Source organism: Chelon labrosus, assembly GCF_963514085.1.
Source record: "Chelon labrosus genome assembly, chromosome: 8".
Classification (NCBI taxonomy): domain Eukaryota; kingdom Metazoa; phylum Chordata; class Actinopteri; order Mugiliformes; family Mugilidae; genus Chelon; species Chelon labrosus.
The window spans coordinates 20,481,527-20,500,771 of NC_140358.1; the positions used below are offsets into that span (position 1 = coordinate 20,481,527).

Consider the following 19,245-nt stretch of genomic DNA (forward strand, 5'->3'; position numbering starts at 1 on the left):
AGTACTTAGCAAATCTTTTTATTGAAGTCAGTCTAAAAAATACATCATTTTATGTATATACACATGCTGGTCTGTTACAGTTGTAGATGTCAAACGTCACCATTACATCATAGCATTGACTCCCAACTGGCTATTTGGAGACGACGGGCGTCGCCACAATGGTCTCTCCATGCGGGTTCTTGACTTTACACACATAGTTTCCAAAGTCGATGGTCTCCATGTCCTCCACGGTCATGACGCTCTGCGTGACCCGTGTGGTGTGGCCCATGCCTCTGTTAACCAGCCTCCAGGAGGTTTGGATGTGAACAGGACGCTGGTGGCCCTGTATAACAGAACAGACATCAGTACGGAGATAACTGATTTATTATCCACAGCAGTCAGAGAATAGTTTGTCACAGTTTAAGTCCCCCTAAAATGTCTTTTCTCTGATCTTGCATATGAGCGTTATTCTGTGACATCACAGTGTGTTTGGAGCCAATCATTGTTTAGAATGAGGAGAAAAAAACTAGTATATAGCATGTTTAAAATAGTTATGTAAAATTAAATGGATAAATATGCTCAAAATCTGACTAAATCTTGACTAAATCTTAAAAATCATGTTTTTTGGTCCAGATACAGATTAAATGACATGTAGTACACAGTGGGCCACCATAATTAATATTTATTTATTTATTTATTTACATTTTTCAATTATTACACTGAACAAATGAATTAATTGTATTTATATTTGCATGATTCTTTTTAAACACTCTTGAAATGTCTTAGAAAATTAAAGATTAAATTAATCATTTCCTTATTCTGTATTTAAAATATCAAATCAATAATTAATGAAGAAGCAAAACTCCACTCACTACACTATTGCATCTTTATAAGCCTTACAAATAATAATATACCCCATAAATAGGTATAAGAAATGATAAAAAAGGGACATTTTAGACATTATTTGCATATCATTTTACATATTTACAAAATTAAGACAACTGTTATCATATCAACTGGGACATTTAATGGTCTTTTTTAATTTCTCTGATACTTTTAACTTTTTCATTTATTCCTTTTGCTTATTTTAGAATATTAGTAGTCCCACTTAAATGCTATTATTTTATATTTAAGGTATACTTTTTACACTTCTGCACTGTACACACTTAATTAGCTCAATGAAGGATTATCTCATCCCTCTTAACTTCATCAAGAAAGGATCCGTTTTTAAAGGCATTAGCTGATAATTATGAACCGCTGACAAATGCCACTCTTTAGACTCCATATAATCGGCCATCATACTGTGTGCAGCATCATATATTCTTCTTAACTCCTGGTTTAAATAAAATAAAATACAGTAAATTCCTCTGTTTGGATGATATACTTGAAGTAAAGTGACGTGTGCAGAATAAGCACGGGGAGCTGGCTGTTGATTTTAGTCCGGCATTACCTGACCGGGATAAGACCAGGCGAAGCTCACATCCACCTCTGGTTCTCCCAGCACGGTGCAGGTTATGTTAATGTTGTCACCTCCTCTTGCAGAGTCTGGAAAGGCTTCCAGACTCACAAACGGTGGCCCACTGGGAACTGTCAACGAGAGAAAGACAGAACTACATGCAGTGAAGTCTTGGCATTCACATTCACATAATACTATATGCATAAAATGGGATAAAACCTGATGCCTTTAAAACAGTCATTTCTCTCCATCTACCATCTAAACATGCCACAGCTGCTTAAAGTCACCGAAACCGCACGCAATTTCCCTTTCATATATTCATCTCTCATCTTCCTCGCGGTTCCAAACTCCAGACTGAGTTTCCGTTTTAACTGGCGAGCGTCCACATAAACCAGGCCCCGCAGTGAGGAGCCGGGAGGAGGCTTCTGACATTCTTGAAATACAGCCTTTTTCCTGGAAGCTGATGAAGCGCAGTAAGCAGCCCTAGATTGATGACTCGGTGAAACGCCTCTCTTAGTGGTTCTTGGCGCTTTCGTGTTATTAAGCCGATGAGGTAAATGGTTTTGTTTGACAGCTGAAGGCAAAGAAGGATGGTGATTCACTGCATTTCTGCCTGCACTGAGGTGTTGTGTGATGGACGTTTTCCTCACCCTCCACGTAAAGCAGCTGGTACTTGGTGGAGATCTGGGGGGTGCCCCTGGTCACAGCCTTGCAGTAGAAGACTCCCTGAAGGTCTGAACGGGGGCTTTGCAGGACGAACCCCTTGGTGGGGTCGTAGGTCATCAGAGTCCTGTTCGCTTGCATCTCCTCAGGAGGGACCTCTCTGTGCAGAGACGTCTTGGCCTGCGGATTGGTCACACGACAGGGCACCACCGCCGGGCTGTCTGGGCGCAGGTACACGATCTCGAAGTGGATTGCCGATGGGACGAAGAGGTTGTCTTTGTCTGGGTGGAAAAAAAATGTGTGTGGTGTCAAGATGTTAATGCTTCTTCTTCTGTTTGAAGGTGCACATGTACACTGCTTCTGTTTGTGTTACTCCCCAGTGAAGACATTCTCCCTCACACAGCTGATCAGTTTTCATAAACAGCTGCTGAGTTTTGAGCTTAAACCACAGCACCACTTTCAATAAGGCAGACTTAAAGATCCAGCGTCAAGGATTTAGCAGCATCTAGTGGTGAGTTGTAAACTGAAATGAATGTCCCTCCCTTTTTTTTCTCCCCAGCTTTTGGACAAATCTACGTTAGCTGCTAAAAATGCAAAATGCGCCAGTTGTCGACAGGCAACGCAGGCAACTTCTTAGGGCCCCAAGTTAGTAGAAGACCCCAGAGGGCTGACAAACTTTAAACTTTAAAAGCAATGGCAGCATGTTAAGACAGTAGGAACCTCTCTAAGGGACCCCCACCAGACACAATTCAAAATGTTTCCTCTGGGCGTAAAGAAAGAAAGGAAAGCAAGTGAAGCTGATGATGACAATTAATAATAATACTTTTCTAACTGAGTGCTGCCAGTCTAGCCTTAACTATATTGGAGAGACCTTTGTATAAAATAACTTCCACTAGCATCACATTATTTCATTAGTTCTCCATTAACTTGGCTGGCACAGCTCTGTTGTCTGTGACCAAGTCTAGAAGATGCCCCTGGATCCAGTATTTGTTTTGCGAGCTGTTGTAGGAGAAATGGTGATGTAGATATGAAGGATTCACTCAAAGCTAACGAAAACACAACAGCATGCAGATGATTATTCATTCATTCATTCGTCTTCTGCAACCGCTGGTCCTGTGAAGGGTCACAGGGGAGGCTGGAGTCTATCCCAGCTGTCATCGGACATGTCTCCAGTCTGTCTCAGGGCTAAGACAGAGAGACAGACAACCATTCACACTCACATTCACACCTATGGTCAATTTAAATCACCAATTAACCTAACCAGCATGTCTTTGGACGGTGGGAGGAAGCTGGAGAACCTGGAGAGAACCCACGCAGACACAGGGAGAACATGCAAACTCCACCACGCCACTGTGCCGCCCCTATAATCACACTAAATATTACATTCCTGTCTGTTCCTCTAAATCCTACTCTTCTAAATCCTACTCACTTGGACCTTTAGTAGTGCATTTTAAGCTTACACTGATGACATGGATACAAAAAAATAGTCTTGATGATTAATAGTATCTGATGAGAAATGACTCAGTGAATGATTATGGAAAAGACGCTACAGTACGTGCTGTGGAAAACCATTCTGATTCCATTTTTATTTCAACACTTAAAATATAGAGGAAGGAGTCATCACCTGCTCAGTGCATTGACTGCAACAGAACCATATAAGTGAATGTTTTCCATTTAGGTCAGCTACTGCCAGGGTCCTGGTATCGTGCATGCTGGCCCAACTACGGACTCATCAATGAACTTTTTTTTTTTATTATTCCTGCAGTGACGAGTCAGAAAGCATGCAGCAGACTGGTGGCTTTCCATTGCACATAGATCACTTTGGTGACATTTGAAGTCATGTGTCTGGCCACCTGCTGCATCCAACTTTAGAAAGCACCCTCCGTTTAGCTCTGTTTTGGTCTGCACCAGCTACTGAGAGAAATATTCAGCTTAGGCTCTGCTCACCAGCTCGTCCCTATAACTTTGCCGGTCTGTTGTTTGACGCAGGGCATGCAGCATACAATATGTCATAGCTTAAAGACCTGTCAGCTTGGTGACACTGAAGCAAAACAGTGAAGCTCTGGGCTGCAAAACCAAAACAAAGAGCAGAAAGACAGTAAAATGCTGGTGATAATTCTTTGGATAGTTGCACTATAATTAGTCATACTTATTTATTGTTAATGTCAAAAAAAAAACTATCAGTGCAAAACCTCAGCTTAATTATTAATTTGTATCATTAGTGCCAAAATGTGCTCTTTGTACAAATCACCTGCGAAATAGACGTACGAGGAATAGGTGCGATCGTGGTCCCTCTCACACTCCGCCCCATCGCACACTATCACCCAGCAGCTGTAGGACCCAGTGTCTGCAGCAGAGGGTGACGTCAAGATCAGCTGACTGTACTTGTCACTTTGCTTGATGCTGCAGGCGAGAAAGAAAGCATGAGATTCACGTCATCACCTCATGTCAGCGTGAGAACACCTGATCTTTCCCTGCGTCACCTGAGGCGGGAGTCGTTGAATGTGTCCAGGTAGGTCGGGTAGGACCATCCGATGTTGGTGCCTTTGCAGCGCAGCTCCATGTTTCTCCCTGGACTCTGGGTTGTGGTGGGGCCCAGGCGCAGGAAGCGGCCTTTGTCCAACACCTGTGTCAGCAGGGACTGGCCTTTGACTCCTACGTCTTTTATTTTAGGGTTGCGCATCTTCACCCGTTTCCCCCCTGGCCGGATGCGGTTCTCTCCTACGTCTTTTCTTCTCTTGAGCTGCTGGCAGACACCTGCATACACAGAGATACAGAAAAGGGAGGGGAAGAACTAGTAAGAAACAACTTTTGTTGCTCCTCTCCTGACAGACAAAGCGGAGGGTTTGCTTTGCCTCCTCCCAGCTGTGATAACAGTTGAACAGGAAGTGCAAAATCCCTGTTACTGGCACAAAATGTCCAAGCCAGCAACCACACAAACCAGTAAAAGACACGAAAGGGTTTATCAGCCTGGAGTGTAGACTTTCAGAATGTGTTGTTTTATTCTCCAGTGCAGGATTAACGAGAACGAGGAAAGGTCAGCAGTAAAGGCCAGATAATTAGAAACGCCTGTTGCATGCCTCAGATCCAGCTGGTTTGAGTTGGTCTGCAGGAGCGCTTCGGAAAATCTTACACATCTCTTTGCAGGCTTTTACATTTAAACACACGTACACTGAAAATACAGCGAATCAGTGTTTCTCAGAGAGATGATGAAATGACACGATGTTTAAATAAATGTTTGTGTTTGCAGTTTGTGGATGAGACATAGTAAAATGCAAATGCACCTCCCACAGTACGCCCATCTCAGACACTGGTGCCCCCAGCCAGTATTTAAACAACCTCACATTATCTAATCCTCTCTCTTTCAGGTCACATTGTCTGGATGATACTCTCACTACTTCTTGTGTGACGCAAGAATATACAGATGTAGAAGCGCAGACTTTACTCACCATCCTGGAGCTCTACCCAGAGCAGCGCCAGGCTAAGCACAACCCAGAGCTTCATGGTCGGAGGAACGACGAGGACGCTGCCGGGGCAGATGAGGGAGATCTGGTGAGGGGGCTCAGTGGGAACTCTGCAGGCTCCAGACACTTAGATTTCCAGCTTCATCCTCCTCACAGGCTGAAAGGAAGAGGGAAAATAACTCAAGAGTTCCTCTGCTTACTCCCTCTCCTCAGATCTAAAGAGCAGAAAGGTGTGGTCTGGGGTCCTCTGCTGGACCTGAGAGTGAACTACTCTTCTTTTAAAGGAAAGTCTTTTTTCCCCCCAAATCCATCTTGAAACAGATGACCACATGTATACTGAGACACAATCAGTCTCAGTAATTGCGGCTCTTTACCAATAGCAGCCTGTCTTTTTCTTCTGTCTGCTTGTAAACAGTCTGTGACACTGAATAGGCCCTTTGCAGTTTGGTTTACAGTTCAAATTGAATGCAGTGCCTTTTAGTTGAAAGCTACATGGTATTTTATTTTGTTGACTGACTGATGTTTTTCATATGTGCTTAACAATAGGAACTAATATGTTTTTTTGTAATAATTGAGGTAAGCAATAACTAGAATGATTAAGTTGTGGTTATTCAAATGCATCATGTGCTGAAAGTTGATCAATTAACTTAATAAAAAAGAGCTTTGGAAAATGTCATTACAACCCTCCTCCACCCCAGCTCCTCCTTTTCAGCTGTGACTGTCTGTCAATGTCAAATCTGTGTCATTTGAGGTCTTTGCTGCTCCTGCTGCTGCTGCATGGAAGGACAGGGAGGTCCCAGAACAGCGCCATAGTGCCGATAAATAATTTACTACAAATGCAGTAAGCTTCTTTGACTGAAGTGGTCCAGGTGGAAACCTTTTAAATAAATTCTGTATCACAAAGTGAGTTCCAGCAAATGTTGTCCTTCCAATTAACAAATTTGATTAAAAATCCTAATCTAACTGAGAAAGTAATGACAGAACAAACAACATCTAACTCTCCACTACTGGAAAATACATTTTATTTTATTGTATTTGTGAAAGGCAGTGGAAGTGGCACTACGTTTTTACAACATGGTTATTTCTACAGTATTTACTTTATCCTGCAACCCCAGTGGGAGACTCCACACTTGTCAGTGTAGAGGCTCAGTGTAGTAGAATAGACACCCAACTCCTGACGAGAAAAGCTCCTGTATTTGTTCCACAGTTATTTCGACCACTGAACACATCGATCAGCTCTCCACAGCAGATGGCGTTAAACGCTGGCAGCGCAGATCAGCCACCAAACAAGTTTCTGCTGTAAAGCCCGAGCTCGCTGAGCAAAACACCAGCACATGGGAAACAATGCAAACATTGATATAATCTCTTCCAACCCAAATGTTATATTGACAACATGTCTGCAACAGTTTCAAATTAGCACAGAATATCTGACAAACAGGAAAAGATGATAATCTGACAGAGAAAAAACTAAAATACATGCTTTTTGAGTCCTGTATCAAATCACAATCTTCCTGTTCATGTATGTAACATGTCAAAGCATAGACTGTATATAAATATGGACAACACATCCCCGGGGCCCTAGTTTCCCGAGGATACGGGCGGCGCCATCTTGCAACTTTGGAGCCAGAGTCTGTGCAGTACGGTCTGAGAGTGGAGCCACGAGGAGCTGCGATATCGATGACCCGACCACACTTCCTCCAGACTCATTTGCGTATTTGTTTAATTAATACTACGCTCTGCTCTACTTCTACCAGTTACAAGGAAATGTTGGATTATACACTTTACTTATTTAATTATTCCAACTCTCACGACCCTATGGGACCACTTTGCGGAACAGTTGGCATAGCAACTGGTAGTCATTATGATGTCACATCCTGTTTCTATAGCGTCAACTTACTAACTAAAACAGAGCTTACCAGAAAAAACATTTGAGCATATATCAACATTATATTAACTACCTAAAATGACAAAAACTATCCTTGAAAAAAAAAATTATTTGACGTTTGGAGTTTAAGTTCAGCCCAAGTCCCAACCACTAACATAAAGGAGGCGGAGCTTATGACCTATACTGCAGCCAGACACCAGGGGGAGCTCTACTTGCTTTGGCTTCACTTTTGAGGAGCAGTTCCGTCGTCCATCTTTATTTACAGCCTATGAATCAAAGTAAAAACAAGCGATAAAAAGAAAAAAAAAAAAAAAGACCATAAAGACCTCACTAACTACAGTAAAGATTTATCTGATTTGTTACACGACACAAGGCGAAACATTTCCGCCGGCCTTCGTTTACCTTTAGGCTGAGTCAAGTTAAGTGCCTACAAAACTACCTGACATACACGTTGGCCTAAATGTCTTCATGATTTTGTATACAGATGCGACAGTTTCACATGTATGAATATGAAATAATGCACAAAACCGTTGTAAAATATATCTAATATTAGTCGATAAACAATGCATCCTTTTCCAGCATCGTATACCAAACGCACATTTTAAAAAAAAACGTGTACAAACCTGCTTTAAATGTAAAAACCAACAGACAAAATGAGTGTCATGCAGTAAAAAAACAAAGTCCATGAAGAAACAGAAAAGCTTTGCTGCAGCCCTACTTTGACTGCTTCAGTGTTAAAGGAAGTGAACATCACCCTCCAGTGTGTTACCTGTCCATTCAACCCCCCCCCCCACGCTGTCCGTGAAGCACAATGTGACCGACAGGATGTGGTCCCATCACAGTGATGGAGCGGGCCCTCATCGTGTGGCCGCTCATACAGAATACTGGCGCTGCCTGTGCAGACTGAGTGTGCTTGTGAGCAAAGCACACACGGTGAAGCTGTATGTACAGGTGCATCAAGGCATAGCTGCTGTGTGCTTTTATGCATCTGTCGCCTCACAGAGTCTGTGGATGAGCTGGGAGACTTTAAAACTGGCTGGTCTTCTCTGGGCAGATGAAACGCTCTTGGTCCTTTCCATCTGCACCTATGTCAGCCTCCTTCTCCTGGCTGACCTTCACGTCTTCCTGGGTGCCCCTGCTGTTGCCCTGAGCTCCCTGGAGTTGGCGCTGGCGCTCCACGCTGTGCCACATGCCGTAGCCAAAGTAGATCAGAAAGCCTGAGGAGAAGAAAAGATAAAGATACACCTTACTGCCTTCATACTGTGTCTTTATCGCATATTAGATGGTTCTATCTGCACATTAAATTAAATGTAAAGCTTCAACCTGCAGAAAGTTAGCTAAGCTTAGCATATTAACAGGGGTGGAAGTGGATCATTTATTAAAATAAAAGCAACTACCACAAGTTAAAAATACTTATTACATATATAAGTACAACATTCAAGGAAAAGCATTCTTTCCAAAACAAAATGAGCTCTATTTTTGGATGCTATCATTTTAAATACTTCCAAGTGGCTTCATTTACCGGATAAGAATTCACTGTGTTTTTATATAATTTGTGCAGTTGTACAAGAGTAAATCTATGAACTTCTTCATACCGTTGCATAAAGTCTGAGGACAGCTTGACTCTGTTCAAAGACAACTAAAAGCATCAGTCAAGTTGACAAGTTGGCACAGAAGTCACCACACCCTGCTGCCTCCTCCTGCTTCCCATCTTTAGACTAAGCTGAGCTGGTCCTGCCCTGGATCAGCTTCATATTTTCCATATTTCTTACACAACGCAGTTTACCATGGGTCACGGCTTTTCGTACTTAATTTTCGGGAGCTGAAAGACACTTACCTACTGCCATCCACACAGAGAAACGTATCCAGGTGTCTCCGCTCAGCTGAACCATGAGGTAAATATTGACAAATATACTCAGAATAGGCAGGTAAGGCAGAAGGGGTACCTGTGACACACGAAAGAAACAACACAAAAACTGTGACTTTTCATGTGCTTGAGCAACACCGTGGTACGATGCAAGCGCCTGGTGTTGAACCAGAGCTCTCACTGAGCTGCTGCTGCGTACCATGAAGGAGACCTTCTTGCTAGTCTGAGGCTGCCTGCAGACCATGAAGACGCAGCCGCTGAAGACGAGGAGACACGCGGACAGCAATGCCAGGATCCACACTCGCGCGCGGAGAATGCAGCCGATGTGGTACGTGGTGAGGTAGCTGACCACGCACACTACCAGCACTGTGTTGTGAGAACACACACTTTTAGTTGTGGCACGTGAAGGGAACGATTAAACCTTAAAGAAGGACTGTGTAGTACCTAGCACACAGATGGACATGTTGACAACGCTGGATGATTTCTCAGAAGGTGACACGGGAGGATGCAGGACGGTCTGAAGGGTGGAGCCGCCGCTTTTCAACATGTTGAGGTGGGACTCCGACTCTGTCAGGTCCGACTCACCCTCTTCAGATGACAGGTAGTCTTTCTCACCTTTACCTGCCTGCCGCTCCAGAGTGCTATCCGGCTGGTACCTGTTTGATTGAGACATCACATTCTCTGAGGCATGTCCTGTGTTTTCAAACTAATAAAAACATGATTTAGTAGTGTCATGCTCGAATTGTGAAATAGCCTAGTTCAGGGGTATAGTGGTTGTCTCTTACAAAACAAGTTAGGCCTAAATCCTGTTCAAACCGGGGAAAGAACACGATGTCTGTGTTTACTGTGGCTAGCAGCCGCAGCGTGCTGCAGGTTTAGAAAGCGCAGAAACTTAAGTAAACACCTGCATTTACTCAAGCGACCACTTAAGATTCACACAATGGGAACATTCACCGCTCCTATGTCTGCAGTGTGATGCAATAGCATGCAGGACCATTTGGAAACACGACTGGGGAGGCTCGCTCAGGGTGCTTCACACGTTATGTATTTATAAATGTACCCACCTGAGAATGAGTACACACACAGCAACCAGCGAGTAGGCCAGCAGAGTTCCGATGGACATCATGTCCACCAGGGCTTTCAGGTCAAACAGGAAAGCCATGATGGCTACAGGGATAAAAAACATGGAATTAACTCTTTTACCTTTAAATGAACAGTCTTAAGAAACAGCAGCATTGATGATTACCGCAGCAATTACAATGCACGTTATTCACCCACATACATAGAGATGCTTCATCCAACAAAAGCACATGAACATATGAATGTCAACGGAAGCAAATTAAATCACATGCAGACAACTTTTAACTATACAGCTGAGGAGCTGAACGTTTTACAGTACGGCAGCTGTAATCGCCTCCATACAGAGTGTCGTTTGATGTGAGATACACCGTGGCGCTAGCTCTTGGCTCTCGCTTCTCTCTCTCTCTCGTATCTCAGCATCAGACTTCAGTATGGAGCTGATCTCAGCAGCGCAGGTTCAAAGGCAGACCGGTGGTATGTCGGCCGCTCCTCACAACATAGTTTTAAAACAAAAATAACAAAGAAAGCTCCCCTGCCCAGCGCTGTCAGGTGTTCAGTGCACCGCCTGGGTGGTGGTGATAGAGCGCTGGGTGCCTCCCAGGGTTTCACATCTGCCAGCCACTTCACCAGGTCATTGACCCTGCAAGTCTTAACCCTTGCAACTGCATACTGTACAGGAGCTTACTGAGCAGGAGAGCTTTACAAGTAGACATTATTAAAACTGTACGAGCACCACAAAAGCCCACAAAGCCCAGACTGGTTCAGTTCAACTATCATTACATTACATCAGTTGCTGCAGAATACTGTGACCGTACTTTACTTCTACTGTAACTGTGGCCTTTTGTTTTACTCTTACATTTCCAGAAGTGAGTGTCTGAAACCGTAGCTGCTTGGTGAGGTGGTGCGCTGGCCCGGTTGTGCTTTGCGGTGACTTTTACAGTCGTTTAGTATGTGAAACGTGTACTAATCACTACTAAACGCAAAGTGCACATGGAATCGAATAAGTCAACATTGAGGTTTTGGTTTGGGTCCACCTTGACCTCTCACCTGATTTTCTAAAGCACCAAAGCTTTTCTGGCAGACATCTGCGACGTGCACAAAATGTACGGCTGATGATAATAGGAGCAATTTTCAAGTATTTGATTAAATTTTGCTGAATGAAATGTCAGAGGGTGGGGGCATCATTACTGTAAGTTTACAAGCAAGTTGGACTTGTGGACCTGTGTGGTGAACACAGATAACCCTTAAAATAAGACTTTCTAGTGTCTTTGACGTAATGAAGATGATGGTTTTGTCACATGCTTTTGGAAACGCCATCACCGAGTTTATCATGCAGTCACCACCACCACCTGATCATGTGCACAAAGATTAAAACCCCCAAACAAGTCCACGACACAACCCCATGACAGGCGATTCCTTGTCCGGGAGCTTACCCGCAGTGGTACCTGCTGCCATGGTGGCAGCCACAGGAGACTGGCGCTTACTCACTTTGGACATAAATTTGAACAGAATACCATCTCGTGCCATGGCAAAGAGAATGCGCGGCAGAGGGAACATGGAGCCCAACAGGCTAGGGAGAAGAGGGTTCACGGTTAAGTTGAGGGAATTCTGGGAAAGAAAACATGACACCTGCACAACTGTGAAAGAGCAACAAGGTGAATACGGAGGAACAAAGCTCCCGAGAAGCTAAAATAATTGAAAGCAGGAAGCGTAATGGGCCAATTTCAGATTAATCTACATCAACCCGACTGTGCCTTTCACAATTGATTGGTGGAGAAGAATTAGCTCTCACTTGGACGCGCTCCGGTTCTCACCTGCGACTACACCGGAGGTCATAGTGGCAATAAGTGGGGTCTTCGTCTTAGGATTGATTCGGGCTAAGGCTTTGAAAAGCACCCCATCCTGTGCCATAGCATAGATTACACGAGGCATAGGGAAAATGGAGCCCAGCAGACTGCATGAGACAGCAGAGACATGCAAGACCAACACGTTAATCAAGAGCCCCCGAACCCAGACACACAGAAGCACACCCTTACAAACACATCATCAAAGCTTCAGAGTAGGGTTACAGTCAGTGAGTGTCTTTCTTTCCTGAGGTAATATTCTTTTACTACAACGAATGGTTTTAAAGATCAACCCGTTTTCACAGCTGTCATGTCTTGTGTAACAGCGATCAAAATTACCAAAGGGCGTGTCGCTCAATGCAGTAACTTTGCAGGCATTGACTTGTAAAAAAATTCAGGTGATTCGAGTCCAATCTGACAATTTTCACATTAATGTAGATCGTGAGATAAAGTCATTCAAAGAAACCTGTCAGGGAGGTGATATATAAAACCTTCAGGGAAGAAAGACTTAATGAATTGAGACACTGCCAAACTAAATACACTCCTTTTAATCATAAACTTAATATCACAAGAACATGCTGGAGTCTCAAAACAGAGGGAATTAAGTGTTGCGGCCACCACACCCCTTTTAAGCAACAGGAATCAATCCAGTAACAAGACACAGATAGAGATATGTGGTCAAAATGTTTGACCACATCTCATCCACTACTATTTATAGCATCAAAATTAATCAAAAATTAAACCATAAAATTACCATATGCGTGCTCTTATTTACCAAAATGTATATGTGCTATTGTCCTCGGCTTGTTTTAAAAATAAAACAAATCCAGCGGTTACCTGGTGGAGAGGGCACACAGTGAACCCACAGCGACTACATATTTGGCAGGACTCCAGCCCACGTATTCAAAGGCCATGGGCAGAGGGCTCTTTTCATCCAGCAGGTAGTAGGGCATCATCAGAGTGAGGGCAGCCGACACGCCAAAGTACGCCAGGAAGCACACAGTCAGCGAAACCACGATGCCGATGGGAATGGCCCTCTGAGGGTTCCTCACCTCCTCACCTGTCTCAGACGCAAATACGGTGTCCTTGATTATATTGAGCTCCGATGCAAATAAGTCACGCTGAATCGCAACGAGTGACTCACCTGTTGTTGCGATGCAGTCGAAGCCAACAAAGGCGTAGAAGCAGGTGGCAGCACCGGCTAAGGTCCCGCTGAAACCATAAGGCATGAATCCTCCGACTCCATAATCGCTGCTCACGTTGGCTATCACTGACAAGTTCCTGAAACACAAACAGCAAAACTACCATCTTATTATCAGATCGTAATGGTGTGCGTATTCTTATGGTTTTAACAGTTGCGCAGACACACAACCTACCTTCTAACGATGGTGACATTTACGAGGGATTCTTCGCTTATCTGCCAGTTGTGCGTGTCCCCTTTGACGAAGCCGGAGACGATGACGAACAACAGCACGAGCACGTTGACTGAAGTGAAGACTTTGTTGACCCAGGCCGACTCCTTCACTCCAAATGACAGGAGTCCTGGATGAGCACAAAGAGTCAAGGTCAGTGCAGCAACGTGATGTTTGCTGTACTTTAACCAAAATGGAACCTCAACGAACATTTAATCAGCTAATGCTAAAACCTAATACATCTAGGGGCTGAGGCCAGCTGACACCAATTGCATGTTTTGACAACTGAGCATGCTGCACATAAGAACTGCCTCTGGATACACAAAAACAGCAGGAAGTCATATTACACGAATTTGGCTTTGATATGTTTATGTCACAAAAGTTCTCCATCTGACATTTTCACAAAAACAACCAAAACACTGGTGGATTGTTTCTGGGTTGCGCTGATCTAATGGAATCATTGCATTGGCAGGCCGACATGCATAACCCATGATAAGAATTTTAGTTTTAGCCCGAGGGTCGTAAAAGCGGAATGTAACAAAAACATGTCCGGCTTGAATCCCTGCACTGTCACGAATTTGATCTCAGGCAAAGACTGTGGGGTGCTCGCTGAGTTGGTGGAAGAAGTATCCAAAAGGTAAAAATACAGCAATGTAAAATGTAAAAGTGCACACGCTTTAGCAGAAAATTGAGTTAAAGTATTATAGTAAAGGTGCCGGTTTGGACCATTTAAGTGACATATTATATATAACATCATTACATCATTTACACTCAAGCATCTGCGTGTAAGCAGCGTGTTACCGTTGTAGCTGCTGCAGGTGGAGCTAGATAGAGTTTATATAAGTATACAGCAGACAAATCTGAGGGGCCATGAGGTGATTAATAGGGGAGAAAAAAATAAATAACATAAACTAATCATCTGTTTTTAGTTTTTGGACGTCTTGTCTTGGTTTCTTTTGGTGAGATATTGCAGCATTTGAACATTTATTGAAATCAAACATCACAGAGGAAAAGTCACTAGACGGTGGCGTAGATATCTGAAATATGAACCCACTGCACACAGATTTCTGCAAGACTTAGTGGTTTAATCCTTAACCATGTGTGGCTTTTTAAAAGCTTGTTATATTATCCATTGTATATAATCCTAATCTAAAACGTAATAAAGCTGTCGAATAAATGTAGTGGAGCAGAAAGAATGAGATCTCGCTCTAAAAAGGTTGTAGGGTTGAAGTATGGGGTAGCATAAAATTGTAATACTTGAGTAAATGTACTGAGTTTGCTTTGTAGCTGTTGTATTGACGGACAGAAAGAAGCGGAGTGCTCCCTTAGACCAGCAGGGTAATGAGGACATTTTAAAAAGGAAGAGTTCGTACTCAGGCGGACTCACATTTGACCCACACAACCCACCAGAGTACATGTGCCTTACCCCCTTAACCACTTATCACACGATGTCCTGCCATCTTGTTATTAAATTATGCCAGCTTTGGCTTCATGGGTTCAAATTTCCCATAATTCACTGCAGCCTCTGTATCAACATATCGACTTTTTTTTTTTTTTTTTTTGCTGCCTTACCAGAAAGTAGCAGAATCAGGCAGACAGCAAAGAAGTCAGGGTACTGAGCCAGACCAGGAGAATTCATGCTGAAGTAGGTTTTACAGAATCTCTCTATGTGTCCTCCTATCATTTCATCGAATGTGCCGCTCCACGCTCTGGCAACTGAGGAGGTCCCTGTGAGAAAACGAAGAGCAGACACCATGGAGAGGCCAGGATCTTCCTCAAATAATATGGCTTTCAAAGATTATCAGTAACTCACCAATGACGTAGGAGAGGATTAGGTTCCAGCCAGTGATGAAGGCCCAGATCTCCCCTACAGTCACGTAGCTGTAAAGGTAGGCAGAGCCGGTCTTCGGGACGCGGGCGCCAAACTCGGCGTAACACAGGCCGGCCATGACCGAGGCCAGGGCAGCGATTAGGAAGGAGATGACAATGCTCGGGCCGGAGTCTCCCTTGGCCACCTCTCCGGCCAGGACGTAGACGCCGGCGCCCAGAGTGCTGCCCACCCCCAGGGCAATGAGGTCGACGGTTCCCAGGCAGCGGCAGAGCTTGGAGTCCTCCAGGCTGTTCATGTCGACCACTTTCCTTCGCACCAAGGAGCGGCCGAATGACAGAACCTGCTCCAGCATGTTGACACCTGTCGACACGTGGGAACAACATTTAGAAAACATCGGTTTCCTCATTTCTCTGGAAATGTATAGCATTCATTTGCAGGCACATGTGCAGAAGTCATGCCAAAGAAGTCACAGTGCAAGCAGGAAGAAACGGATCTCTCTATATCATTGCTACATTTTTTTTTTATTATTATTGTTATCTCCGCATTAATATTTGCTCTTTTTAACTTTCGGTGGAATGTGCTGGAACTGAGAACCCATAGTTTAGCTCTGCTTGCGATCTTTGTGGCTTATTCTCTCGAAAAATGCTGAAACGTCAGTTGCATAACAAAGTTGCTGAAACAAAGGTGGGGTTAGAACTTTTGAAAGGAAAGCTAAACCCAACAAACTGTGACGTGCATATTAGGAATGCTGCCAAGTGCTGCAGCGTGTTAAAGTTCATACGGTAAGGGTCCCATTAAAATCTATTGTTTGGGCTTAGGGCGCAGATCTAAGCGCTCAAAGAGCTGCATTCATGAGGAGACCGTGAATGCACCAATACGGCACAATAAAGACATTCCAGTAGCTCTCTGCACTAATTACATGTAAAGGACATAAAAAGAGAAACTGGAAAAATCTTCTTTGTAGTCATTGTCTTGTTATAAAAAAAAGTCTCTTCTCATTTGCTGGATTGCTGGGTATGCTGCCCAAAACATTTGCATGAATACAAAATGATAAATGAGCGTGAAATATGTCTGCTCCCTGGTGAATACTTAGTCGTTTGCTTTGAAGTTAAGCCGCCTTCTTAGAACCTAAACTTTGATTATATTGACCGTAAACTAATACTGACGGCCGTCCAAATCTGCACTGATTTTTGTTACAGTGTGGGTTTTGAGACCAGGAGAAATGGGTTTTTTAGAGGCGACAGCTCATTAACATTACAATGTGGGCTGTGTTGCAGCATCTGCATGAATACAGTGGCTTGAATCTGAAGTTAGTTGAGACCAAACTCACAGTTCAGCAAGTAAAACCTTGCCTGGTGAAAAAGCTTATTAAAGTAATTTAGACAGTAGACTTAAACTGAAAATGTCATGCATATTTGACATATTTCACACGTGCAGCATGTGGCACACATGTTAAACAGTTTTTTGCTGCATACACTCTGTGACTTCAGTTTCACAAAAACGCCCACAACTATGAAAAACGTATGAGCAACCACATGAACATGAACAAACTTACACTTATTCTATTTCAGTGAAAACATGCACATACCTTAGATTGATGCCGTATGACAATCACAGTCCAAGTTCAGACACAGGCACAAAAAGGCTGCAGGAAGAGTCTTGTTGGTTTTTCTTCCAGCTTGTTTCTGCAGCGTGCCTCGGCAGATCAGCTGCACAGGTAGAAGCCAGAGCACATCTACTGATCCGATGAACTGCAGCCTCAGAGCTCAACAGTGTGCTGAGCACTAATTCAATATGCTGGCACGTAAACTGTGCAGAGCAGTTAGTTTGCTCCTCCCCTCTGTCCCCAGTGTTTCTCCATAGGATCTGCCCTCGCCTTGCCCCTGGACTCAGTCTCCACTCTTGCCACAGCCAGGGGAGTGACGTCCCTAGAGCTGGGAGGCAAAAGGGGAGGACAGGACTCAGGGGAATTATGGTGGAGGGGGTGGGGGGGGGGCATTCTACCTCCATGCTTCTGGTTTGGGGGAGTGAAAGTCTGCGGAGGCCACAGTGCACCCTAAGCTCGGGGCAGGACTCTTTTTTGGTATAAACTGTCATTTCTAATGCATACTCAGGCTAAATACATCCCAGCTGTCCAGATGCTTAACCGGCTACTGATAAATGGTTAGGCAACTTTTACTGACAAACACTGAGGCACACTCTGTTTACCCAGTGCAGCCCAGAGGAGTGCTGCTAAAAGCATGGGTGCTGATTGGTCAGTGAAGGGTGGATAGCACTGGGGGGTTAAGTCCTCCTAATGGAAGGCAGGTATTGCTCAATGTACCCTGAGCTATTGGACCCATGAACATAATAAAATCAATACCACACACCAGCAAAAAAGCCTGGCATCTTCACAGCTACTTTAGTTACAAGCTCGAGCTCTTGGAAGGGAAAAAAAATGTCAATTTTTTCCATCAAACACAACCTGAGAGCTACAACGAAGGCTGACTATGCAGTGGAGAGTATTTCTGCCAAAACCAGCTCAAACCAGCTTAAGACCTCAGTGGGAAGGTGGCAGCTGGCCCCTAGTATTACTGTCCAACTCACAGACCCGAGACCCGACGGCATGACAACAACAAGCTCTCTCTGAGTTTGTCCATCCAGCCAAGCAGCCAAATATCATGGACAATTGCCCGCCAAACCTTGGCTGCAGAGGCTGGTCTGACCTGCATGCTGATGGGAAAGCAAATGCCTTCCTTGGTGGTGGGCTGACTGGAGACACAACTCTTAGAAGCAAGATCTCCACCATCCAGCTCAATCATCACATCATGGACCAAACAGTATACAATGCCGTATATTAACAGTTACATCAAGGGAAGTACAAGTTGAAGCAATTGTCGACATATTATTAAGGTTATGATGTTGTTAGAGACCTGATGCACTTCTAGAGGAAAGCTTTTGGGAACGGTTATTGAGTTTCTTCACATGAGGTTTTCACCGTAACCATGGAAAGGATGGAAAGGAGTCGCTGGCTCCATTGTTGACATGCGCTAATTGTGTGAAGCCAATTGAATGCATTTGCCCCCCAATGGCTGAGTGACCTAGCTTCAAAAACGTGGATATGGTCAACAGATTGAGTGGTGTTTGTCTTGCGGACGCAGGGCGTGCTCGCTCCAGTTAACACTGGTGTCACCAGGAAATGTTAGAGTGAACAATTACTGATAGGGCAGACAGCAGTCAGAGTGACGTCCAGATTTAATACATGGACCTGTAAGATGCAAAGGGAGAAAGATCGGTTTGACGAGAAATATGGAAAACCCCACAGACAACTCGGACTAATGGATGAACACTACATCTGAACTGTTAACATATTAAATTGTTTAATAGTCAATAAAACGCAAACTGAGAATATACAAACACAAACTTACGTTGTCTAAGTTTGTATTGTGCGCTGGAAAAATGTGAGGATTAAGTCCAAAAACGAGAAATATTTTTAGGATACCTGCATAACTCATGGTTTAGATGCAGAATTTAATGTCATGTCATAAAGCCTCTACATATTAAATTTCAAGAACAGTCAGGAACCTGGGCCTGAAGACATGACCTGTTCTTAGTAGGACCTAATGCTCTTTTTATTAGGTAGCAAGGCGAAGCATTATCTATGAGGATTACCACTGAAGACAATCACTCTCTGTTGAAGGTGATTTCCTGTCGGTATCTGGGTCAGCATACAAGCCGCATACAGTACACCACTCGAAGGTGTTTGAATAGCGCGTCTGACTCCG

At 43.9% G+C, this 19,245-nt stretch overlaps 2 protein-coding genes across 2 annotated transcripts; both read right to left on the reverse strand.

Moving 5' to 3' along the window:
* Positions 1-34: 34 nt before the first annotated feature.
* Positions 35-5,763, reverse strand: pdgfrl (platelet-derived growth factor receptor-like). Its single transcript, XM_084550375.1, has 6 exons — positions 5,548-5,763; positions 4,582-4,855; positions 4,350-4,501; positions 2,086-2,379; positions 1,430-1,566; positions 35-322 (listed from the first exon to the last, which is right to left on the reverse strand). Exons 1-6 carry the CDS (start codon positions 5,600-5,602, stop codon positions 131-133), a joined length of 1,104 nt encoding a protein of 367 aa, XP_084406501.1. The 5' UTR covers positions 5,603-5,763; the 3' UTR covers positions 35-130.
* An 804-nt stretch (positions 5,764-6,567) lies between these two features.
* Positions 6,568-17,311, reverse strand: slc7a2 (solute carrier family 7 member 2). Its single transcript, XM_084549762.1, has 12 exons — positions 17,070-17,311; positions 15,464-15,841; positions 15,223-15,378; positions 13,615-13,780; positions 13,383-13,519; positions 13,076-13,298; positions 11,828-11,964; positions 10,379-10,481; positions 9,759-9,970; positions 9,514-9,680; positions 9,285-9,393; positions 6,568-8,664 (listed from the first exon to the last, which is right to left on the reverse strand). Exons 2-12 carry the CDS (start codon positions 15,831-15,833, stop codon positions 8,474-8,476), a joined length of 1,971 nt encoding a protein of 656 aa, XP_084405888.1. The 5' UTR covers positions 15,834-15,841; positions 17,070-17,311; the 3' UTR covers positions 6,568-8,473.
* Positions 17,312-19,245: the final 1,934 nt, after the last annotated feature.

Coding starts and splice junctions, on each gene's coding strand:
- pdgfrl (XM_084550375.1), bottom strand. CDS start 5,602: ATGAAGCTCTGGGTTGTGCTTAGCCTGGCGCTGCTCTGGGTAGAGCTC. Junction 4,502..4,581: donor TTCAACGACTCCCGCCTCAG/GTGACGCAGGGA, acceptor TCTCGCCTGCAG/CATCAAGCAAAGTGACAAGT. Junction 1,567..2,085: donor CCAGCTGCTTTACGTGGAGG/GTGAGGAAAACG, acceptor TCTCGTTGACAG/TTCCCAGTGGGCCACCGTTT.
- slc7a2 (XM_084549762.1), bottom strand. CDS start 15,833: ATGCTGGAGCAGGTTCTGTCATTCGGCCGCTCCTTGGTGCGAAGGAAA. Junction 11,965..13,075: donor CTGTGTGCCCTCTCCACCAG/GTAACCGCTGGA, acceptor TCTTCTCCCTAG/CCTGTTGGGCTCCATGTTCC. Junction 9,971..10,378: donor GTGTGTGTACTCATTCTCAG/GTGGGTACATTT, acceptor TCAATCAAACAG/GTACCAGCCGGATAGCACTC.